Genomic DNA, 26,140 nt, shown 5'->3' with positions numbered 1-26,140 from the left:
TCCCCACAATGCATCCTAATGTCCCTCCCTCTATCCTGGAGATAATTGGGAAGTAATCCAATTATCTCCCAGGACAGAGGCAAAACTCCATTAATCACATGGCAGTAAAAGACATAAAAATGTATAAAGTTACAACTGTTGCACAAAACATATACATTCTACCTATCCCCAGATAGCTTAGATCTGAGCGCACATTATTACCTAATGGCGCTCATATCACATACATACATTTCAATCGCCATGGAGCCAAAGTCTTTCCTATAGTCTTTCGTTACACGAATAGGCTCCATGGCATGGCTATCTGGGGTAATGCTGTTCATACGGCTTAAACTACCGAATGAACAGGCATCCGGTTAAATGACCGAATGCAGAAGCAAGGAGGCTGACGGCTCAGCGGTGTTCGCGCAAATAAGTGTCCGTTTCCAGTTCCATAGTTTGGGTGCTGAACACCGCTGGCCGTTCGGGACTTTAAAATGGCCGCCGCCACGTGTTCGGCAAACGAACAAAGGCCACCCAGCATTTGTCAATTAAGCGGAGGTTAACCGCAGCTTCTGGGAGGTAAATTGCAGACACACTCCCATTACAGGTGGTCCAGTCATTCGGTTGTTTGTTCGGTAGATTGAATCTTCTGACCACCGGGCAGAAAAGGCACAAACAAGCCTTTTCTGCAGGGGAAAAGAAGGCTTTTCAACATGGGGCCATAGTCCAGAGGCAACAGGCGGGCAACCAGGCTTCTAAAATGCAATGTGGCGAGATTGGTCTCGTCACACTGGCCTTAAACCCCACTCCTTACTGGGACACCCCCCGAGATTTTGTAAGAGAGCCAATGGAAGATCCTACTTTACGGGGTTACAGAAGATAAGCCGTAGGTCAGGCACGATTTCAATGGGAAAAAAGACTGTTATACTGAATGACAGACGGGACCGGACAGGGGGCCAGTCAGGTGACCAAAATACAGTTAATAGTACCCCGCAAGTACCGGACCGAACTGTTGCGGATAAGCCACGACATCCCCTTAGCCGGACATCTAGGGATAAAGAAAACTAGGAATAGATTGACACAGACGTTCTTTTGGCCCGGAGTTACACAGGACACAGACGATTACTGTAGAACCTGTGAGGTTTGCCAACGCATAGGAAGAGAGTTGACCACCCCAAGGCCAAATTACGACTCCTCCCCATAATAGGAGAACCCCTCTACCGAGTAACGGTGGACCTAGTGGGACCCCTTAGTAAGCCCAGCTCCTCGGGCAGAAGGTATATCCTCACTATCGTAGACTATGCCAGTAGGTACCCGGAGGCAGTGTCTACAAGGCTCTAATATTCAGGCCGAGACGGTAGTAGAGGCTCTAATACAGGTCTTTACTAGAGTAGGATTCCCCCGGGAGATTGTGTCGGATCAGGGGACACAGTTCACGGCGGCCTTTACACAGCCGCTCTGGCAGAGCTGCGGGGTAAAACCTATCCTGAGCTCACCTTATTACCCGCAGACGAACTGACTCTGAACGATTCAATGGCACTCAAACAGATGCTGAAGACCTTCACAGAGACCTGTCGGAATTGGGAAGCTTTTCTTCCCCATTTGTTGTTTGCGTACCGGGAAGTGCCTCAGGAGTCAACCGGCTTCTCTCCCTTCGAATTACTGTATGGGAGAAGAGTACATAGACCCCTGGACCTGGTACGGGAACACTTGGAGGGAGATGTGGGAGAGGCAGGAACCCCTATCATGCCCTACGTTCTGGAGCTGAGGGACTGGCTGTTCAAGAAAACTTGCATACAGCCCAAAAGCGTTAGAAACATTGGTACGACAGGGGGGCGAGAAACCGTGTATTAGAGCCACGACACAAAGTTTTAGTTCTGAGACCTACTAAAACTGACAAATTACAGGCCTCCTGGCAGGGTCCCTAGAAGGTAGCCGCCAGAATTAGTGATACCACTTACGTGGTAGTGAGCTGTTCCAATGAAAGGATCAGAAGATCCTTTCACGTGAACATGCTCAAGCCCTACTTAGAAAGGACAGAGGAGATATCTGATGTATGCACTCTGGCCGGTAAAGATAGCGAGGGTATTCCCCTGCCAGATATGCTACCCGCCAACCCAGCTGGAGTAGAGCTGGGAAGAATGCCCAAGCTACCTTTCAGTGGATGGCTGACCGGCTCTTAGAGGGATTTCAGAGCATCGCATGTGCATATCTGGATAGCCATATTCAGTTGTACATTGGTAGCTCACCTGGAGCAAGTCTGTAGTGCTCAAAAGAATTGAAACCACTGGTCTAACATTAAAAACTGACAAATGTCATGCAGGGATGGCAGAAGTGCAGTACTTAGGCCACCGAGCTCGGCAAAGCAGAGGCCAAGCAGAGGCCCGAACCCGGCAAATTGGAGGCCATAACCCAGTTGCCCCAGCCCCGCACCAAAACCCAAGTTGTGGCATTTTTAGGGACCACCGGCTATTACCAGACGTTTGTACAGGATTATAGCACTATAGCGAAGCCCCTCACTGATCTCACAAAAAAGTCTACCCAGACAAGTTGTATTGTATCTAGAGTGTGCGGACTCCTTTCAAAAGTTAAAAACGACCCTCAGCGAGGCACCTGATCATTCTAAAAGATTTCTCGTCCATACAGATGCCTCAATGTTTGGACTGGGAGCCGTATTGAGTCAGGTCGGGGTGGATGGCATGGAGCACCCAGTGGCGTATCTGAGCAGAAAAATGATACCCAGGGAAGTCAGTTATGCCACTGTGGAGAAGGAGTGCTTAGCCCTCGTTTGGGCACTCAAGAAGCTTCAACTTTATTTATACGAGCGCTCCTTCACCGTTATGACTGATCACAACCCCCTGATTTGACTCAGAGTGGCAGGAGACAACCCCAGACTATTGCGATGGAGCCTGGCGCTGCAACCTTATAACTTAACCTTGCAGTACAGGCCAAGGAAGCAGAATGCCAATGCAGATGGGTTGTGTGACAAGACCAATCTCGCCACATTGCATTGGAGAAGCCTGGTTGCCCGCCTGTTGCCTCTGGACTATGGCCCCATGTTAAAAAGCTTGATTTTCCCCTGCAAAGACATGAAAGCCGGGTTCTTCGGTACTTGCCCTATTTGAATAGTAATACCCCAGATAGCTATGCCATGGAGCCCATTCGTATGATGAAAGACTATGTGAAAGACTTTGGCTCCATGGCGATTGAACTGTATGTATTAGATCTGAGCGCCATTCAGTAATAATGTACGCTCAGATCTAAGCTATCTGGGGATATGTTGAATATACCTGTTTTATGCAATGGCTGCAGTTATATATTTTTATGTATTTTCTTGTCTTTTGCTGCCATGTGTTCAATGGAGTTTTGCCTCTGCCCTTGGAGATAATTGGATTACTTCTCAATTATCTCCAGGATAGAAGACTCTGTGGAACTGGTTTTGGGCAGAAAAGCCATGCTTCATTTGGTCACAAAGGACTATGATCTATCTTTTGAACCACTGGACCAATTTGTATGATTTTTACCTATGTTTGTATTTGGAGTATGATGATTCTGAAAATGTTTTATGTGAATGTGATGCATACTTTGAAAGTTATGAATAATGTGGAAAAACTATTTCTCTGCTTGTGATAATTACATTATCCGTTGTGTAAGGTAATTATATCACAGGCTAGGTGGGAGGATTTTGTGTGGGAGTGTCTGAGTGTATTGTATGTGTTTATTGGTTGTTTTCCAAAACCCTGTGGGTGGTACTAATGTGTATATAAGAACAATAAACCCACAGCTCTGGCTGTTCACTGCTTGACCCTTAACACAAAGCTTTGTCTCGTTCTTGGGGGGGGATTTAGTGTATGCTGTTAGAGACTGATTGCCAGGAGTGTAAGCCGCTTGGGTGCTTTTCCTGTTCAGCTGCTAGCAGCTATTCGTGAGGTTCCAGTTCGGGAGTTTGGAGTGCTACTTGGTATCCTGTTCTGGAGTTTGGGGTTCTGCAGTAGCTGTGCCTGTGTCTCTGGAAGTGGAAGATCTACTAAACAGCTTTTAACCCCTTTTATGCCTGGGGGTGCCGTTACAGGTTGTTCCGCAAAACAGAAATATAAGATAACAGAGAAGTTTGAGATACGGCTGCAAATCTACAACAAACAAAACACATACATAGTGTGATACAGTTTAAAAAAAAACAAAATCGCATAAATGTAATGCACTCACAGGATTTCATGAAAAATTAAGCTCTAGGGTGCCTCCCCGGATAGCAGTGGGGGGCCAAATTATCCCTTCTGTAGTTCACCGATGGATGTCCCGCAAAACAGAACTGGACGATCTGCCAACTACTTCTCAGTCATCCCCAAGCAAACCCGTTGGGGTCTAGGCGGGTATGCCGTCCCATGGAACTAAGGGGGAGCTATGTGACAAAACCCCTGTTTTGTGGCTACCAGGACCCTTTATTTTGTATGCTGTTCGTGAATTTAGCATTATTTTATTCCCTTTTATTATACCAAACAAATTACCGAACACATAGACCACACGCAATGGGAGTGTGCAGATTATTAATCTCCCAGAAGCTGTGGTTAACCACAACGATTTGGCAGTCCCAGCAGGGACCACCCAGCCGTTTGTCAAACTACCATCCTTTCTTATCCGTTTACACGAACGCCGCGTCGTTTAGTACATTCATAACCCACAAACTGGACTAACGCCTAACTTTTGGGCTCCATGGCGATTTGACTGTGTTCGTGGGATCGGAGCGCTGTTCGGCAATATTGAGCCCTCAGATCCAAGCTATCTGGGGATATGTCGAATGTGGGGGTTCCGTTCTGTGAGATATAAGTAATTGATTTTAATGTATTTTGTTACAGTTGTAAAATGGAAATATTTTCTCTACCTGGAGATAATTAAGTTTACTGCGGCCACTTAGCCCAATTATCTCCAGGATAATGAAAAGGGATTTCACTATTTATGTGGGAGTGTTTTATATTGTACTGTAGAATGATTGGTTAGTGTAACTTGTGTTTCAGTCCTCCATAAGGTCCCTTGTGGGAGTATCCCTTACTGGAGGACCTCCATAAAAGGACAAGCTGTGGCCACCATTAAACAGATCGTTTTACCCCTTCATGAAGTCTTGGCTCATGTTTGGGGGATTGGGAGCTATAATTCACTACACCTTCTGCTACACTTGGATTTTGGGAGATTATGCATGGAGTTACTCAGCTGGAGTATAAGGGATCCGTTACAAACACAGTAACAGTAAATCACATACTGTCTCCTTTCTGACAATTTGGCATAGAGCTACCCAGTGTTTGTAGCACTAGAGTGGTGCCTGTGGGAATATTCTGGGTGTAGTGTAACGGAGCTCCTTGTGCCCTGACTGGGTACCTCCACCAAGCTTGCTTCCTAGCTGTAACTAGGACACCAAGAGTGCTTCAACCCCAGTCGCCGCAGCTTGACTGGGGTCCAACTGGAACTCTCCCTCTCTAGAGCAGACTCTCCTGCACAGGGTATGGTTGTCTCACCCACACACACTAGCCAAGACTTAGTGAAAGGTGAATGAGAGCTGCTTTTATTCAATGAACCACAGGTTTATATACACAGACCCTTGGCATGGGCTCTCTATTAAAACACAGTTAACCCTGACCTGGTGCCTCATTCAGATAATTTGATCCTAATCACTTTAGATTGTAAACTCTTCACCTATTCTGGTATGTCAAACATGTTTTATCGGAATTGTTTGGGCAAACAGGGATCATATTAAAGCGGACTTTAATCACACCACGGTTTGAGACAACGTTTATAAAGTCTGGTTTACTCGACTATTGGTGTGTGGCCACTCTGGTATTTGTGAGCAGCTCTGAAATCAAGTATCTATCGACGTGTGCAATCCTTTTTTGTATATTGACAGAGTCGTTTCTCGTTTCCCTATTGTACACTGCTGCAGAATAAGTTGGAGCTATATAAATAATTGTAATAGGCAGGGGCGTATTAGCCGCGAGGCAAACAAGGCATTTGCCTTGGGCGGAATTTTCCAGGGGGCGGCAAAAAAAGTCACCCCCAAACGCCCAGGGCAAATGCCTTGTTAGCCTTGCGGCTAACTGACAAGCCCTCTGGGCGGGCGATCTGCTGGGTGGCGCTGGGCGGCGGCTGGCGAGGGAGCACTTCCTCTGAGCTGTCTGCTCAGCTCCCTCGCGCGCCGCAGAGTGAGGCTGGGAGCCGGAATATGACGTCATATTCCGGCTCCGCCTCCCAGCCTCACTGTGCGGCGGAGAGGAAGTGCTCCCTCGCCAGCTGCCGGCCAGCGCCGCCCAGCAGCCACTGGACCACCAGGGAGAGAGGGACCCCTCCCCCCCCCCCCAGCATTCCCAAAGGTAAGGAGGCTGGGGGGGGGGGGTTAAATAAAAAAAGAAAAAGTGTGTGTGTGTGTGTATGTCTGTGTATGTCTGTTAGTGTGTGTGTGTGTGTCTGTTAGTGTGTGTGTGTGTCTGTTAGTGTGTGTGTCTGTATGTCTTAGTGTGTGTGTGTCTGTATGTCTTAGTGTGTGTGTCTGCTAGTGAGAGTGTGTGTGTGTCTGCTAGTGAGTGTCTGTTAGTGTGTGTGTGTTTCTGTTAGCTAGTGTATGCGTATCTGTCAGTGAATGTGTGTGTGTGTATTTAGAAGGCGGGGCGGGGGAAGGGTTGGGTGGGGGTGGCGCGGGCGGGAGGGGGGCGCCTGAGTTTTGTCCTGCCTAGGGCAGCACAAAACCAGGATACACCACTGGTAATAGGTACATGCTGTGTTCACTCAGGCTGCCCACTAACCTCCAGTACATCTTCTGTCTGGTCCGAGGTCAGAATGTTCACTTTAACCTTCTGCCCATTGGAAAGGAAGACCTCCAGCTGGACCTCCTCCGTGGGGACCTGTTGAGTTTCCTTGGGAGCAAAACACAGACTAATCAATAGGAAAAGCTGCAGGCTAGACTCATGCAGATTTGCATTTCAGGTCGTTTGAACAAATCAAATTCCTTTTAATTTATCTCAAACAAATCAATCAGTAACTTACCTGCGGAATTTTATTCAATGATAAACCCCCAAAAGATCAACCAGGTCTGGCAAAGTAAATGGGATTTGATTTGTTTAAACCATCTGAAACACATTAATGAAGAAATGTAGTGCAGGCATCGTGCTAATTAAAGGGGCTCATTGTCACCTCCCAGGGGTTCTAGAAACCAGTTTACCTTCCTCAAATGATAGGGGACTCACTTTATTTCTATTTAAACTCACTAACTACCTTTATCTCCTCAATGACTGCCATACTGCGATCACGGAGAGGATCTACGTTCCCACTGTTAATCACACTTTTAATTGGGAGCGGATATTAAGTTAGGTAGGTATAGGTAATGTGGAACTTGTTAAGATGGCTGCAGTTTGACAATTAGTTGTTAAGGGCACACACTAGAACAGCGTGCTAATTTGCGGGTAATGATTGAAAGAGAACAAGCAATACGTGTGTCATTCACAGATGGAGAACATGAAAGGCAGGAATAATATTCCAACAGCTTATCTTCCTGTACCTTACCCTGGGTCACTTCTTAAAGGGACACTACGCTGATTTTTCTATGTTTTCAATAAGGGTATATTTTACAAGAGCTTGCAAAGCTGCAGATCTGAAGCCTCTGAATCTGTCCCTCCATGCGCATGTGCAATTCCGGAAGAACGCTGGTCTGAGGTATGCGAGCAGGGGCACTCAAATACTGACAGTCAGGGAGCTGAAGCACTTTATAGGTAAGAAGCCATTTTAAAGAGCTGGCCAGTGACACACTATAACGTACCACTGCAGGAATACATAACCAAACAAGCTCAAAGAGTGAAGGAGCTGAACACAGTGGATTAAACCCTACAGTCTGCTGCCCAGCAAGCAGTCATACCGTTTAAGAACTGTTTGACACAACTACCCTGCATCCTGTCAGGTGCCTGCTTCTTCATACCCTGCTGCCGGAAAAGCCCCCTACCGAGCAACACCTGGCTGTGCAGGTCTTTGCTCACTGGCTGAGAGCGCTCAGCCGATACATGAATTAAAAAACAGCCTTTCATACGATAATCTATTACTGTGCCATCGCTAATGGAGATGATATCTAGTCTCACAAATATATAGTGATTAATGTTAATGACATCCTGGGCTGAAATGATGTTGGTGTAAAGTCTAACAATCTCTGACCTGTTTGGAGGTGGTAGAGTGCTGGGCACTCCTGAGTTAAACTGGAGGTCCTTCCAGGTATATTAAGTGGTAGCATGCTGGGTACTCCTGAGTTAAATTGGAGGTCCTTCCAGGTATAGTAAGTGGTAGAATGCTGGGCGCTCCTGAGTTAAACTGAGGTCCTTTCAGGTATAGTAAATGGTAGCATGGTGGGCGCTCCCGAGTTAAACTGGAGGTCCTTCCAGGTATAGTAAGTGGTAGCATGCTGGGCGCTCCCGAGTTAAACTGGAGGTCCTTCCAGGTATAGTAAGTGGTAGCATGATGGGCGCTCCCGAGTTAAACTGGAGGTCCTTTCAGGTATAGTAAGTAGTAGCATGCTGGGTGCTCCTGAGTTAAACTGGAGGTCCTTCCAGGTATGGTAAGTGGTAGCATGCTGGGCGCTCCTTAGTTAAACTGGAGGTCCTTCCGGGTATAGTAAGTGGTAGCATGCTGGGCGCTCCCGAGTTAAACTGGAGGTCCTTCCAGGTATAGTAAGTGGTAGCATGCTGGGCGCTCCTGAGTTAAACTGGAGGTCCTTCCAGGTATAGTAAGTGGTAGAATGCTGGGCGCTCCTGAGGTAAACTGGAGGTCCTTCCAGGTATAGTAAGTGGTAGCATGCTGGGCGCTCCTGAGTTAAACTGGAGGTCCTTCCAGGTATAGTAAGTGGTAGCATGCTGGGCACTCCTGAGTTAAACTGGAGGTCCTTCCAGGTATAGTAAATGGTAGCATGCTGGGCGCTCCTGAGTTAAACTGGAGGTCCTTTCAGGTATAGTAAGTGGTAGCATGCTGGGCGCTCCTGAGTTAAACTGGAGGTCCTTTCAGGTATAGTAAGTGGTAGCATGCTGGGCGCTCCTGAGTTAAACTGGAGGTCCTTCCAGGTATAGTAAGTGGTAGCATGCTGGGCGCTCCTGAGTTAAACTGGAGGTCCTTCCAGGTATAGTAAGTGGTAGCATGCTGGGCGCTCCTGAGTTAAACTGGAGGTCCTTTCAGGTATAGTAAGTGGTAGCATGCTGGGCGCTCCTGAGTTAAACTGGAGGTCCTTCCAGGTATAGTAAGTGGTAGCATGCTGGGCGCTCCTGAGTTAAACTGGAGGTCCTTCCAGGTATAGTAAGTGGTAGAATGCTGGGCGCTCCTGAGTTAAACTGGAGGTCCTTCCAGGTATAGTAAGTGGTAGAATGCTGGGCGCTCCTGAGGTAAACTGGAGGTCCTTCCAGGTATAGTAAGTGGTAGCATGCTGGGCGCTCCTGAGTTAAACTGGAGGTCCTTCCAGGTATAGTAAGTGGTAGCATGCTGGGCACTCCTGAGTTAAACTGGAGGTCCTTTCAGGTATAGTAAGTGGTAGCATGCTGGGCGCTCCTGAGTTAAACTGGAGGTCCTTTCAGGTATAGTAAGTGGTAGCATGCTGGGCGCTCCTGAGTTAAACTGGAGGTCCTTTCAGGTATAGTAAGTGGTAGCATGCTGGGCGCTCCTGAGTTAAACTGGAGGTCCTTCCAGGTATAGTAAGTGGTAGCATGCTGGGCGCTCCTGAGTTAAACTGGAGGTCCTTCCAGGTATAGTAAGTGGTAGCATGCTGGGCGCTCCTGAGTTAAACTGGAGGTCCTTCCAGGTATAGTAAGTGGTAGCATGCTGGGCGCTCCTGAGGTAAACTGGAGGTCCTTTCAGGTATAGTAAGTGGTAGCATGCTGGGCGCTCCTGAGGTAAACTGGAGGTCCTTCCAGGTATAGTAAGTGGTAGCATGCTGGGCGCTCCTGAGGTAAACTGGAGCTATCTTGAATCTTGTTGCCAGCTGAATCTCTGGTAGCATCGGTAGCAGCAGCTCCTGTGTCCTTTCTCCCCTGATGGGAGGGGTTGTGGAAGTTTGGGAGGTGGTCAATGCTTGGTAATCGTTTACATGATTCAAGATTACTTTTATTTCAGGAATTCCCAGCAATCCACTAATTACTATACTGGATCTTTAGGCAGCTCAGAGATCTTTACAGACTTTACCCAAAAGGTAGATCCCCAGATGTTTTATAACTACAAATCACATGATGCTTTGCATGCTTAGATGAGTAAAACATCTGGAGATCCACCTAATGGGCACCCCTGCTTTACACCATCATTTCAGCCCAGGATGTCATTGCTTGTGAAACATTGAACTCTATCATTGTGAGACTGGATCCCATAGTCTCTATGCGAGAAGACACAGTCACAGATTATTGGACGGAAAGCGGTTTTTAATTCAAGTTTTATTATTACGGTGTTTGTAACTTTACATGCAGAATTTTACTCGATTTTGGTTTTATATCCGTGACTAATAGAATTTAATAAATAATTAGCTTGCCTGTACATTGCGCTCTTTTTATATAAATAGATAACAGATCCCTTTTATATGTAATGGGTGGATTGTTTGCTGACTTTTAAACCCATCTTATCACAGGATGTGACATGTCATTATCACAGGATAGATGCGTCACTGACCTGCTGTGCTCGGCGTAGGAAGCTGTTAAACATTTCGCTGGCTCCTAACATGGGGTCCTGGCGCACTGTAAACCAATGAAGCGGATAACAGTCAATGTAAAAAGAACTAGAAAAAACTATTTCTCACACATTGTTAACAAATCACTTCCTGTTTCAAAGAATTTGGGGTCACTTAAAAATGTCCTTGTTTTTGAAACAGAAAAATTTTACTTTTTTTGTCCATTAAAATGACATAAAATTGATCAAACAGACACTGTATTGTTGTAAATGACTATTGTAGTAGGAAACCGCTGATTTTAGCCAATATCACGGCAGAGGCTTGTATTATGCTTTCCTATTTCTTTAATAAAATAGCAGCAAAGAAACAATTACGATAAATACAAGAATTAAGGTAAACTTGAACAGTTAAGTGATATCATTTTCATTCTTCCCATAGTCCATAAAAGGATGATGTAACATTTTGATTTCTTCATTCTTTGAGATCAATTCAGAAATATTGAATAATCGAACTGGACTCCAACAAGAAACAAGGAAAGGACTTTCACAAATGCACTACTTCAACAGACCATACATTTAGGAACACAAACCCTATAGCATTAAAAACACCACGTATTCCCTCTGCCCCCCTAAATACAGTAAAATGTTACCTTTATTCCAGTCTGCTGCTGCTGGCTCTGCCCCTGATCTGCCTGCTTGGCTGACATCATCAGAAGTGATAAACTCAGCCAATCACAATGATTTCCCATAGGAAAGCATTCGATTTGTTCAGACGATCTCTGAGGCAGATCAGGGGCAGAGCCAGAATAAGCCAAAACACAGCCCTGGCCAATCAGCATCTCCTCATAGAGATGAATTGAATCAATGCATTTCTATGAGGAAAGTTCAGTGTCTGCATGTAGAGGGTGGAGACAGTAAATGTCAGTCACACTGTGCAGCACGAGTGGCCAGTGGAGGGATTCCTAGGCTGTAATGTAAACACTGCATTTTCTCTGAAAAGACAGGGTTTACAGCAAAAAGCCTGCAGGTAATGATTCTACTCACCAGAACGAATACAATAAGCTGTAGTTCTGGTGACTATAGTGTCCCTTTAATACTGAACTGAAATGAGAAAATAAAAGAAATGATAAACTGTATATGGGAGTAAAAACAACAACACATCTATAAACAATCAAACTGAAAACAAACAAAAAGAATATAAAAATGAAGAAAGATGGGGGTGATACTCACATACAGGTATCTTTAATAAAATCATGACTTTTCGAACATGAACAAGATGGGGAAAGGCCTAACAAAAGCACCAACCAACTGATACAAATGTTTCATTCTTGATCGGACAAGGCTAAATTTCTGACATCTTATTCAATCACTAGATCAGCTGAATTTTCTAAAATGGACTCCGAACATACAGTAAAATAAATTAATAATAATTGTATTGTCCTTAATCCATAGGGAAAAGTCTCACTTTAGTCTAACAAGAAATCTATATTGGATAATAGGGTAAATGGTCACTGAATGTTTTTTGTTTTGTTTTTGTTTTTAAATGGAACAAATCTCCTGAGAATCAATAAGATGCCTTCAACATACACTAATTTAGAGGTCCCCCCCTTTGCCTTAGGAATGCTATAATTGGCCGGATCACTTTTATGAAGCACCAAGAGGTTGATGGTAGGTCAAAAGTAAGGCTAGTGAATTAGCACTTGTTCCGTTTCCAAGTGGGGTTTTACCACTCTTACACCAACGGAATTATCAGATGTGCATCTATGATAGCTTCTGCTTTTAGAAGTGGTCATGGTATAAGCATTTACAGAGATTCAAAGCGGACATCTGTTGCACGCAGGTGACAGACATTATCAAATTCACGCCTTGTCTTCCCTCCCTCGCTGCAACCCTCCTGCCTCGACTAGGGCTGTATAAACAACGTGATTTAACTTCTAAATGGCAGAGAATGGAGCAGTGATACTGCAGGGGCATGACACTGGGAAACTAGGAGACAGGCACTATGGACACTGAGAAACACCAAGGACACTGGTAGACATGGGGCACTGAGACATTGTGATACATAGGGGACACTGGAGACTTGATAAAGACCTGGGTACAGGTCAAAACTGTCACATCCTGTTCCTAGCTGCGGATCATTCTGGCTATGGCTTCTGGTATCCAGTACTCTTTTTACACTTCTTGTTTAGTTTTTCTGGTATTGTATTCTATGTCTGGTTTTCTTTATGCTGGGTTTTCTGGTTTCATTCCTGTATTCCATTCCTGGAATTCACAGTCTCCTGGATTCCTTTAAATGTTTGTTTTTTATGTTGCCACACCCGTTCCTTTTCCATGAATCCTTTTGTTTCAGTCTGGTTTCTGCAGGCTGGTTTCTCCTCGTCCCGCCCTTATGATTGATATAGACCACCACTGCAGTGTTGTCCGACCTTATCTTGACCCATTGGTAAAGAATATGGGAGGAGAAATACTTTAGTATTTCTAGTACCGCACGAAGTTCCAGAAGATTGGAGGGAGTGTTTACTGTCTCTAATCTCCATTTCCCTTGAGCATCATTTTCTAGAAAATGGGCTCCCCAGCCCCACTGGCTGGCATCCATTATCATCGACCAAGCTTTTTGTCCCAGTGGAAACCCCTTGGAGAGGGTATCTTTCCTTGACCACCAGATCAGGGATTGACGAACCTCTGATGGAATTTTGATGGTTTGATGAAGATTCCCCAACGTAAATTGGTGAAGGAAACTAGACTAAAATATTCTCATTCTCCACTGGGTCCATCTTGTCAGTCCTATGATGGAAGACACTGAACCCAGGAGACTCATGGATTTTCTTGTTGAAGTCACTTTGTATGCCAACATCTCTCTTACTTTTGTTGTAAGTCTCAACTTTCTCTCTTGTGACAGCTGGACCTTCCCTTTGGATGAATCGAATAGAGCTCCCAGGTAGACCATCATCTGAGTAGAGGAAAGATGACTCTTTTTGAAGTTTATCTTCCATCCATGCTTTTGAAGGAACTTTAGAGAGATCTGTCCATCCAAATCTAGGGTCTCTAGCTGTCTGCTACGATCAGGATATTACTGTCTGCTACGATCAGGGAAGAGGTCGGGTGCAGGAATCTCCGTGAGTATTTACTTGAAGCGTGTTCTGCTGCCGGCCGGTCTTCGTACACCGCGGTCTTTTTTGAAGGCACCGACCGTGGTGCAACACGTTCCCTGCTGGAGTGCCCTCTCTACTTACCGCGGTCTTTTTAGAAGATTCCGACCGCGGTTCAGCATTATTCTCCTTACACGTCGGATTTCGTCCTGCTCCCGAGTATTCCTCCGGTTTACACCTCGGTGGGGGCCCCCACCGAGGTTAGGTACTTCTATTGAGCTGTTTCATTTTTATGTTTATAATTTTTTCATGTCTATATTACTGTATGATTTTTTATATTTCTAGATAGCTATATTCTACTATATACCATATATTATATCTATTTTACTAATTGTAGAGTTATCTGGCTATCTTTTTACTAATCATCTAATAATAAATACATTTATATTGGTATAAACATTTTTGTTTATTTTTTCAATTTATTTAGGTGCGCACATGCATTTTATATCGTGAGCTTACACTCAGATCTAGTCGCTTGTATATGTGTGTTGCAGCCCGTTTTATTTATTTTTTTGATATTTATTACACCGTGTTTTTTGAGTTGTTATTTACGATCAGGATATTGTCTAAGTTATGGTATATGGATACCCCGTGCTTCCTCAGGTCTGCCATCAGAACCACTAGGATCTTTGTAAATGTCCTTGGAGCCGTGCTTAGGCCAAAGGGGAGGACTCTGAACTGCATCTTGACATCACCACAAACTTGGGGGCTTATTTACGCATGCACGGATTGGTAAATTCGCACATGCGCGAAAACGTAATGCCATAAATGCAAAGGATTTGAGTAAAAAGAACCGATCGTGCACGCGCAAAATAGTTTTGTTTGCATGGGTGCATTCTAAAACGAATTATCAGAACGGTCAGAAAATACACTGCTCGCATGGGCGTATTGAATGATGGCAAAGGGCAATGAAGCAAACTCGCATGCGCGAACCAGTCGCAATGTGGCGAAAGGCAAACCAACGAATGCGCATGTGCGATTAAGAAATAGGAGCAAAGCCTGCGCATGCACGAAAGGACACCGGCTGGTAACTAGGCCAGAAGCCTTAGAACACGAAATAAGAAACAAAATTACCTTTAAATGCACAGATCTCTACCAAAATCCTTCTGGACAACCAGTGAAAAGGAATAAAAGTATGAAAGGGAAACACATAGATTGAATGAATTAAATTAATGATTATTTACCATATCTTGTATTCTTGAAATCCTACATTACATTACAAGGAGAGTTTGTTCATGAGCAGGAGCCTGAACCACAGTCAACCTCACCCGGTTCTCTTCATTTGAATATGTTACATATTCACTGTGGTTCAGTACATTTGGCCTACATTCGGCCATGTTACATATTCACTGTGGTTCAGTACATTTGGCCTACGTTCGGCCATGTTATATATTCACTGTGGTTCAGTACATTTGGCCTACGTTCGGCCATGTTACATATTCACTGTGGTTCAGTACATTTGGTCTACGTTCCGCCATGTTACATATTCACTGTGGTTCAGTACATTTGGCCTACGTTTGGCCATGTTATATATTCACTGTGGTTCAGTACATTTGGTCTACGTTCCGCCATGTTACATATTCACTGTGGTTCAGTACATTTGGCCTACGTTTGGCCATGTTATATATTCACTGTGGTTCAGTACATTTGGTCTACGTTCCGCCATGTTACATATTCACTGTGGTTCAGTACATTTGGCCTACATTCGGCCATGTTATATATTTACTGTGGTTCAGTACATTTGGTCTACGTTTGGCCATGTTATATATTCACTGTGGTTTAGTACATTTGGTCCACTAAAGATCCCAGTGAGGCTCAGGAACAAGTAATAAAATCCCATATAACAATAGTCACAGCAAGCAAGGTAATCCATGAATATCCTAATACAGATCCCAATGACTGGACGACACACAGCATCAGGAGCAGAACTGAACTTTGAATCCACACAACCTTCTTTTAAAGATTTCTCCCATGCAAGGGAGAGATTCACATTAAAGGATCGCTATAGTGCCAGGAAAACACTCGTTTTCCTGGCACTATAGTGCCCTGAGGGTGCCCCCACCCTCAGGGACCCCCTCCCGCCAGGCTCTGGGCTGCGTGCGCATTCAGCCGGTCTCATTGGAAAGCATTTACAATGCTTTCCTATGGACGCTTGCGTGTTCTCACTGTGATATTCACAGTGAGAATCACGCAAGCACCTCTAGCGGCTGTCAGTGAGACAGCCACTAGAGGATTTGGAGGCTGGATTAACCCTATTATAAACATAGCAGTTTCTCTGAAACTGCTATGTTTATAAAAAAAAAAAGGGTTAATCCTAGAGAGACCTGGCACCCAGACCACTTCATTAAGCTGAAGTGGTCTGGGTGCCTAGAGTGGTCCTTTAATTAGTACAGTATCCAATAGTGTAACTGTTTCCTCCCACACATCTCCTTCCCTCAGTGTGACACATAATCCACTTATACATACTGCAGTTTTACCAGATTTCTGGATGTACCCCAAAACAGTCAGATAGAATTATATAATGGGTCCCCCCTGGTAGCCCTGATCTGGGTGACTAATATTCAAAATTCACCCAGATCAGACCAGGGGTTCGGGTGTTAGATGGAAGAGGCAATTTGAATGACCGCACACGAGGTGGTATCCGAAAAAGGCTCCATGTGTTTTGGCCTTGCGGTCAGTCTCTGTTCGGGAGATAAAATACATAGAAATACTTGCCATCCAAAATTTAAAAAAAAAAAAAAAAAAAAAAAAAAAAAAAATCGGTATTCATATTAATTCACTTGTTCGGGACATTTTACAGAACGAGGGGCTGGTTGGCTGTGTTTGCCTAGTCGAGTTTCCGATTTTAGTTCCAGACAATGGTCGGCAAAACACAGCTGTTCGGGAGTTTAAGATGACCGCCGCCACGTGTTCATCTCCAGAACGGTGGCCACCCAGAAGACAAAGCACACACTGCACTGATTGCCAATTTGACAGGATTACTGTTTGATCCAGCACGTAGAACTGTATAGCACGGATGACAAATAAGTAACGTATTACCGGTCCTTAGAATGGCCGGATTTAACGTACATAGAATAGTCAAAAATACTAGCCGAGGTCAGGGAACACAGAAAGGGACGCAGCGATGAGGAAAGCCAGGAGTCAGGATACCAGAATATAGAGAAGTCAATAAACAAAGCCAAAGTCAAAAACCAGGTAGAAAACTAATAACAGGAACGCGCTCTCGGACAACCACAAGGGAAACCACGACAGGGCACTGAGCAGGATGAGAACTGGGCCTAAATACCTCTCCTTTAGTTCTGATAGGCTGTAACCAGCCTTTGACCCCAAAGTCAGTTACCAGGTTTAATTTGCATAATTGCTGCTCAGCATTAATCCTTCTGTGGATTGGGTTGCTGCTCGGCACAACTTTTCCTGTGTGGACAGTAAATGTCATTAACCACATTTCTATAAGCGGATGAATACATAACACAATTTAGGGTTTGCAACATTGTTGCGAATGGTCTGATTTTTCGGTAGTTTCACTCTTATAATAAATGGAGTGATTTTACCGAACAATCAGTCGAATGCTGCATACAATATACATACATATGGCAAAAATTAAACGAAAGCATATTAAAACACATAATTTTGTGGACTGCCCAATGCCATCCGCTACACTGTGGTTCAGTACATTTATTCTACGATCGGCCATGTTACATATTCACAGTGGTTTAGTACATTTGGTCTACGTTACGCCATGTTATATATTCACTGTGGTTAAGTACATTTGGCCTAGGTTCAGCCATGCTACATTTGGCCAATGATAGGCATCTGTACACTTTGGTTAGTACTTTAGGCCTCTGTTTTGTCGTGCTACATTTTCGTTCGGGTTCAGTACATTCGGTCTACATTCGGCCACACAAAATGTTCTATTTGACAGTAATGAATTAGATCTACCTTTGTCCATGCTACATTTTAATTTGGATTTAAAACATTTGGCAAAAGTTCAGCTGAGCGACAGTCACTTTGGTTAATTACATTCAGCCTCAAAATTGTTGTGCAGGCTCAGTCATTTCTGCCTACATTCGGCCACAATATATTTTCATTAAAGGTTCAGGACATTCAACTGATCTACATTTTCACTTTGGTTCAATACATTTGGCATACGGTCAGCAGCTCTACATTTTCAATGTGGTTCAGTACATTTAGCCTACCATCGGCTATCCTACATTTTCACTTTGCTTTTAGTACAAACTGGGCTATGTTCGGCCATGCTACATATTAACTTTGGTTCTGGCCTACCATCAGCTATGTTACATTTTCTTTTTGGTTCAGTACATTTGGCATAAGTTTGGCTGCACTTTCATTACTTTAATTTTAAGCCTCATTCGGCCATGCTACCTGTCATAAGGCCTTTACGTATTTGTTATATCATCAGTTAGTTTCCCCATTTATTATTACTGTGCTACATTCCTAAGTGTTATTAACACTATGTGTCCTACTTGTGCTTTTATGAACCTACCCACTTGTTTACGGTTTTTGACTTTTTGGTTTATGGCAGCATATTTCAAACTAAACCTCTCACATCTAGTTGTAAATGGTGATATCCAACTTATTTATCATCATCTGCTACACACTTCAGATCTAAAGCTACAGTTGCCAGAATTAACCCATGCAATATTTACAGTTCCAACACTGCAACTCCTATCATTCTCAGTCTACATTTAGCCTCTGCCAGCCACGTCTCATTTGTTCTGTGGTATCAACAGAAACATATAACCCACATCCACATACTGGTCATTCCATAGAAAAACACCCCCATGTCTGCACACAATTTCACACTCCTCAAATTGGTATTTGGTTACTGAGCTTCCTCCTAACAAAGGGCAAGCACTCAAATTGGTATGCGATTACTTCAATTATCACATAAGACACGCACTTTTTCATTACTGAGCTTCTTCGATCACAGAGGTCACATGCTCATTAAATTGGTATTTGTTACTGAGCTTATTAGAAACATAGAATGTGACGGCAGATAAGAACCATTCGGCCCATCTAGTCTGCCCAATTTTCAAAAGGCTTTCATTAGTCCCTGGCCTTATCTTATAGTTAGGATAGCCTTATGCCTATCCCACACATGATTAAACTCCTTTACTGTGTTAACCTCTACCACTTCAGCTGGAAGGCTATTCCATGCATCCACTACCCTCTCAGTAAAGTAATACTTCCTGATATTATTTTTAAACCTTTGCCCCTCTAGTTTAAAGGACCACTATAGTGCCAGGAAAACAAACTAGTTTTCCTGGCATTATAGGGTCTTTAGGTCCCCCCCCCCACCCTCAGGGTCCCCCTCCCACCAGGCTCTAGGGATAGGAAGAGGTTAAACGATTACCTTTCTCCAGCGCCGGGGACTCTCCTCCCTCTTCCGATGTCATACGCCAAGCTACTTGTACACCAATGACTTACCCATTCAACAATATTGGAATCCAATAGTTGCCCGACTCCTCCCTACTACCTTTCTTGTGAATGGGCACAACATTCGCTAACTTCCAATTTTCTGGGACTACTCCTGTTACAATGATTGGTTAAATAAATCTGTTAATGTTTTTGCTAGTACACCACTAAGCTCTTTTAATAACTTTGGGTGTATTTCATCAGGTCCCATTGACTTATTTGTCTTTACTTTTGACAGTTGAAATAGAACCTCTTCCTCTGTAAACTCACGTGTAATAAATGACTCATTTGTCCTTTTTCCTAACTGAGGTCCCTTTCCTTCATTTTCATCTGTAAATACTGAACAAAAATATTCATTGAGGCAGTCAGCTATACCTTTATCCTCTTCTGCATACCTTCCTTCTTTTGTTTTTAATCTAACTAATCCTCGTGTTACTTTTCTTTTCTCACTTATGTATCTAAAAATATTTTTTGTCCCCTTTTTTACTGACTGTGCTATTTTCTCTTCTGTGTGTGATTTGGAAGCTCTTATAACTTGCTTAGCCTCTTTCTGCCTAATCTTACAGATCATTCTGTCTTCCTCACTCTGAGTTTTTTTTATAATTACTAAATGCTAACTTTTTGTTTTTTTACTATTTTGGCCACATCTGTGGAGTACCACAGTGGTTTTTTGAATTTTTTGCTTTTACTGACAAGCCTTCAGTAGTGCAGCTTTTAAATAATCCCATTTCTTTTGGACTCCATTTAAGTTGCTCCAGTCTGATAATGACTCCTTTACACATATTCTAATTTTAGAAAAGTCTGTTTTTCTAAAGTCTAAAACTTTTGTTTTTGTGTGGTGTGACTCAGTCACTGTTCTTGTATTAAACCACACTAACTGATGATCACTGGATCCTAAACTTTCACCTACAGTAATATCTGATACCAAATCTCCATTTGTTAACACTAAATCTAGTATGGCCTCTTTACGAGTTGGCTCCTCAACGACTTGTTTTAGAGACAATCCCAGTAGGGAGTTTAGAATGTGTGCTCCTGGCACAAGTAGCTATTTTGGATTTCCAATTCACATCAGGAAGATTAAAGTCACCCATGATGATAACTTCCCCCTTCATTGTCATTTTAGCTATTTCCTCAACTAGTAGATTATCTAACTCTTCAATTTGCCCTGGGGGCCTATAAATGACACCTACACGAGTTACTGTGTGATTACCAAATTCTAACGTAACAAAAACTGACTATCTGCGCCTCTAACCTATTAGGCTGTCCCATAGCTCCTTCTGTCTGTGTCACCCTGCAGTAGGAGGGACAGACTCTGTGTCCCATAGCTCCTTCTGTCTGTGTCACCCTGCAGTAGGAGGGACAGACTCCGTGTCCCATAGCTCCTTCTGTCTGTGTCACCCTGCAGTAGGAGGGACAGACTCCGTGTCCCATAGCTCCTTCTGTCTGTGTCACCCTGCAGTAGGAGGGACAGACTCCGTGTCCCATAGCTCCTTCTGTCTGTGTCACCCTGCAGTAGGAGGGACAGACTCCGTGTCCCATAGCTCCTTCTGTCTGTATCACCCTGCAGTGGGAGAGACAGACTGTGTCTCATAGCTCCTTCTGTCTGTGTCACCCTGCAGTGGGAGGGACAGACTCCGTGTCCCATAGCTCCTTCTGTCTGTCACCCTGCAGTGGGAGGGACAGACTCCGTGTCCCATAGCTCCCTTCTGTCTGTGTCACCCTGCAGTGGGAGGGACAGACTCCATGTCCCATAGCTCCTTCTGTCTGTGTCACCCTGCAGTGGGAGGGACAGACTCCATTTCCCATAGCTCCTTCTGTCTGTGTCACCCTGCAGTAAGAATCTCAGGCTCTGCGGAGACGTGCTGCATTAGAGGGGGGGGGGGGGGGGGGGGGGGGGAGAGAGGTGGGAAAAAACATACCTGTCTGCATGTATTTCTCCAACTGTTCTCTTCTCTGCTCCACCTCAGCTGGTGTAAGGGTGAATAGTTTCTTGGGAGGAAAAATTGGGACCACATTGTTACCAAACTCTTTCCTGAGCTGTGAAAGATGATAAAAAAAAAAGAGAAAAGTTATCACAAAAAGGTGCAGCTCCCTATTTGCTTTATAGAAGGTGCTCTGTCTGGAGGAGCAAAGTTTGCTTTCACTGAATGATGAGTGTTTAACTGGCACACTGCAGAGCCTCAAGAGCTTGCTCTCACCTGTTCATGTAAGCCAAGCAGCTGGCTGTAGCGGACACGGCAGTGTAGTACGCCATTCACATGGATGTTGTAGGCCTAGAACAGAAACAAACGCCTCTAGAATTAAAGTGAATTTAATATTATATAGTGGATTATCACTATATCAAGAAACTTAAAATGTTGCATTAAAAGAAACATTCTGGGCACCAAAAGAAATTCAGCAGATTGAGGTGGTGATGGTGAAAGGAGGTACCAGCTGCCAGCACACCTCGAGGAGTCATTTTGCTAAACTGTTGAACCCCTAAAGAATTAAATCCTGCTCCAGCCAGTTCTGCCCAGCTATAATCAAAGCAGTCCGAGACCTGAATCATGTAGATTAGTAGCTCTCTGCACACAAAACCAAGTGAGATAAATTGTATGTTTGACACTATTTTGTAAATTGGGAGTTACGAGCGCTCTCAGTTTCTCATACACTATCCACATATCACGCTGCCCATACAGATATCCCATACACTATCCACATATCACGCTGCCCATACAGATATCCCATACACTATCCACATATCACGCTGCCCATACACTATCCACATATCACGCTGCCCATACACTATCCACATATCACGCTGCCCATACAGATATCCCATACACTATCCACATATCACGCTGCCCATACACTATCCACATATCACGCTGCCCATACACTATCCACATATCACGCTGCCCATACAGATATCCCATACACTATCCACATATCATGCTCCCCATACAGATATCTCATACACTATCCACATATCAAGCTCCCCATACAGATATCTCATACACTATCCACATATCACGCTCCCCATACAGATCTCATACACTATCCACATATCACGCTCCCCATACAGATCTCATACACTATCCACATATCACGCTCCCCATACAGATATCCCATACACTATCCACATATCACGCTCCCCATACAGATATCCCATACACTATCCACATATCACGCTCCCCATACAGATATCCCATACACTATCCACATATCACGCTCCCCATACAGATATCTCATACACTATCCACATATCACGCTCCCCATACAGATATCCCATACACTATCCACATATCACGCTCCCCATACACTATCCACATATCACGCTCCCCATACAGATCTCATACACTATCCACATATCACGCTCCCCATACAGATATCCCATACACTATCCACATATCACGCTGCCCATACAGATCTCATACACTATCCACATATCACGCTCCCCATACACTATCCACATATCACGCTCCCCATACACTATCCACATATCACGCTCCCCATACAGATATCCCATACACTATCCACATATCACGCTCCCCATACAGATATCCCATACACTATCCACATATCACGCTCCCCATACAGATATCCCATACACTATCCACATATCACGCTGCCCATACAGATATCTCATACACTATCCACATATCACGCTCCCCATACAGATATCCCATACACTATCCACATATCACACTGCCCATACAGATATCCCATACACTATCCACATATCACGCTCCCCATACACTATCCACATATCACGCTCCCCATACAGATCTCATACACTATCCACATATCACGCTCCCCATACAGATATCCCATACACTATCCACATATCACGCTCCCCATACAGATATCCCATACACTATCCACATATCACGCTGCCCATACAGATCTCATACACTATCCACATATCACGCTCCCCATACACTATCCACATATCACGCTCCCCATACACTATCCACATATCACGCTCCCCATACAGATATCCCATACACTATCCACATATCACGCTCCCCATACAGATATCCCATACACTATCCACATATCACGCTCCCCATACAGATATCCCATACACTATCCACATATCACGCTCCCCATACAGATATCCCATACACTATCCACATATCACGCTCCCCATACAGATATCTCATACACTATCCACATATCACGCTCCCCATACACTATCCACATATCATGCTCCCCATACACTATCCACATATCACGCTCCCCATACACTATCCACATATCACGCTCCCCATACAGATATCCCATACACTATCCACATATCACGCTGCCCATACAGATATCCCATACACTATCCACATATCACGCTCCCCATACAGTTATCACATACACTATCCACATATCACGCTGCCCATACAGATATCTCATACACTATCCACATATCACGCTCCCCATACAGATATCTCATACACTATCCACATATCACGCTCCCCATACAGATATCTCATACACTATCCACATATCACGCTCCCCATACACTATCCACATATCACGCTCCCCATACAGATATCCCATACACTATCCACATATCACGCTGCCCATACAGATATCCCATACACTATCCACATATCACGCTCCCCATACACTATCCACATATCACGCTCCCCATACACTATCCACATATCACGCTCCCCATACACTATCCACATATCACGCTGCCCATACAGATATCCCATACACTGTCAGCTATTTGATATCCGTATCAAACGGGATAATTAATTCTATACCAAATTGTAGCAAATGACCTTGTTGTCCCAACTGTACAGTTTATAAGGCATTTATAACAGCAAATGTAAGTACCTTTTCGAATAATACCCAGAGCACACAGCAAAGTATTCACCCCACCTATACATTAGTTAAAAAATAAATAGCCTCAAGTTTTGCTGCTATTGAGACTGACAGATTAATTGCCACTCAGAAATCCAAGCCCTATATGGGTTCAAAAGGAATGGGGTAGGAATGGGGTAGGAATGGGGTATGAATGAGTAAGAGGCAAGTCTCTACTTACCACATAAGGTGTTCCATTCTCACTGTTGCAGGACTCAGTCTCAGGGATGGAGAAATGCATATTGTGAATTACAGTCCAGCGTTTCCAATGGGGCTACTAGCCAAACACAGGGGGGGAATTACCCCTGGGCAGGCCACACAAAGCAGGGGCTACTATGTAAGCAGGGGGTGGGAGAATTACTAATGGGGAGGGGTTAACTCCGATATGCCAGGCAGAGAGTAAGAGGTTAACTGAGATATCCCAGACAGAGAGTAAGGGGTTAACTTGGATATGCCTGGCATAGGAGTATGTGGGTCACTCCGATATCCCAGGCAGAGAGTAAGGGGTTAACGCCGATATCCCAGGCAGAGAGTAAGGGGTTAACGCCGATATCCCAGGCAGAGAGTAAGGGGTTAACGCCGATATCCCAAGCAGAGTGTAAGGGGTGGTGGGGGCCACAATGACACCCAGAGACCTGGGGGAGCTAGGGGCCACACTGATACCCAGAGACCTGGGGGAGCTAGGGGCCACACCGATACACAGAGACCTGGGGGAGCTAGGGGACACACCAATACACAGAGACCTGGATGAGCTAGGGGCCACACTGACACCCAGACAGCTTGGGGAGCTAGGAGCCACACTGACACCCAGACAGCTTGGGGAGCTAGGGGCCACACTGACACCCAGACAGCTTGGGGAGCTAGGGGCCACACTGACACCCAGACAGCTTGGGGAGCTAGGGGCCACACTGACAGCTGGGGGAGCTAGGGGCCACACTGACAGCTGGGGGAGCTAGGGGCCACACTGACAGCTGGGGGAGCTAGGGGCCACACTGACAGCTGGGGGAGCTAGGGGCCACACTGACAGCTGGGGGAGCTAGGGGCCACACTGACAGCTGGGGGAGCTAGGGGCCACACTGACAGCTGGGGGAGCTAGGGGCCACACTGACAGCTGGGGGAGCTAGGGGCCACACTGACAGCTGGGGGAGCTAGGGGCCACACTGACAGCTGGGGGAGCTAGGGGCCACACTGACACCCAGGCAGCTGGGGGAGCTAGGGGCCACACTGACACCCAGACAGCTGGGGGAGCTAGGGGCCACACTGACACCCAGACAGCTGGGGGAGCTAGGGGCCACACTGACACCCAGACAGCTGGGGGAGCTAGGGGCCACACTGACACCCAGACAGCTGGGGGAGCTAGGGGCCACACTGACACCCAGACAGCTGGGGGAGCTAGGGGCCACACTGACACCCAGACAGCTGGGGGAGCTAGGGGCCACACTGACACCCAGACAGCTGGGGGAGCTAGGGGCCACACTGACACCCAGACAGCTGGGGGAGCTAGGGGCCACACTGACACCCAGACAGCTGGGGGAGCTAGGGGCCACACTGACACCCAGACTGTGCAGAGGGAGATGTGGAGTCTCTGATCTCTGGAACACACCGGAAACAAGGCGCCCTGACTAAAGTGTCCGACCGGAAACAAAGCGCGCGGAATAAAGTGTCCGACCGGAAACAAAGCGCGCGGAATAAAGTGTCCGACCGGAAACAAAGCGCGCGGAATAAAGTGTCCGACCGGAAACAAGGCGCCCTGACTAAAGTGTCCGACCGGAAACAAAGCGCGCGGAATAAAGTGTCCGACCGGAAACAAGGCGCCCTGACTAAAGTGTCCGACCGGAAACAAAGCGCACGGAATAAAGTGTCCGACCGGAAACAAAGCGCCCTGACTAAAGTGTCCGACCGGAAACAAAGCGCACGGAATAAAGTGTCCGACCGGAAACAAAGCGCACGGAATAAAGTGTCCGACCGGAAACAAGGCGCGCGGAATAAAGTGTCCGACCGGAAACAAGGCGCCCTGACTAAAGTGTCTGACCGGAAACAAAGCGCACGGAATAAAGTGTCCGACCGGAAACAAA

General features: G+C 45.2%; 1 protein-coding gene across 1 annotated transcript in view; it reads right to left on the bottom strand.

Annotated features, from left to right (window-relative positions):
* The window catches only part of SNX17 (sorting nexin 17), a 70,999-nt gene extending 46,080 nt beyond the window's left edge, over positions 1–24,919 (bottom strand). The window contains exons 1-5 of the mRNA XM_063441842.1: positions 24,247–24,919; positions 21,419–21,493; positions 21,140–21,257; positions 10,639–10,703; positions 6,765–6,875 (exon numbers count right to left, since the gene is read on the bottom strand). Coding sequence (XP_063297912.1) covers positions 6,765–6,875; positions 10,639–10,703; positions 21,140–21,257; positions 21,419–21,493; positions 24,247–24,306 — 429 coding nt within the window. The 5' untranslated portion in view covers positions 24,307–24,919. The remainder of the gene's footprint in view (positions 1–6,764; positions 6,876–10,638; positions 10,704–21,139; positions 21,258–21,418; positions 21,494–24,246) is intronic.
* Positions 24,920–26,140: the final 1,221 nt, after the last annotated feature.

The sequence above is a fragment of the Pelobates fuscus genome, chromosome 2 (assembly GCF_036172605.1).
Source record: "Pelobates fuscus isolate aPelFus1 chromosome 2, aPelFus1.pri, whole genome shotgun sequence".
Classification (NCBI taxonomy): Eukaryota; Metazoa; Chordata; class Amphibia; order Anura; family Pelobatidae; genus Pelobates; species Pelobates fuscus.
This window is presented reverse-complemented; position numbering and strand designations above follow the sequence as displayed.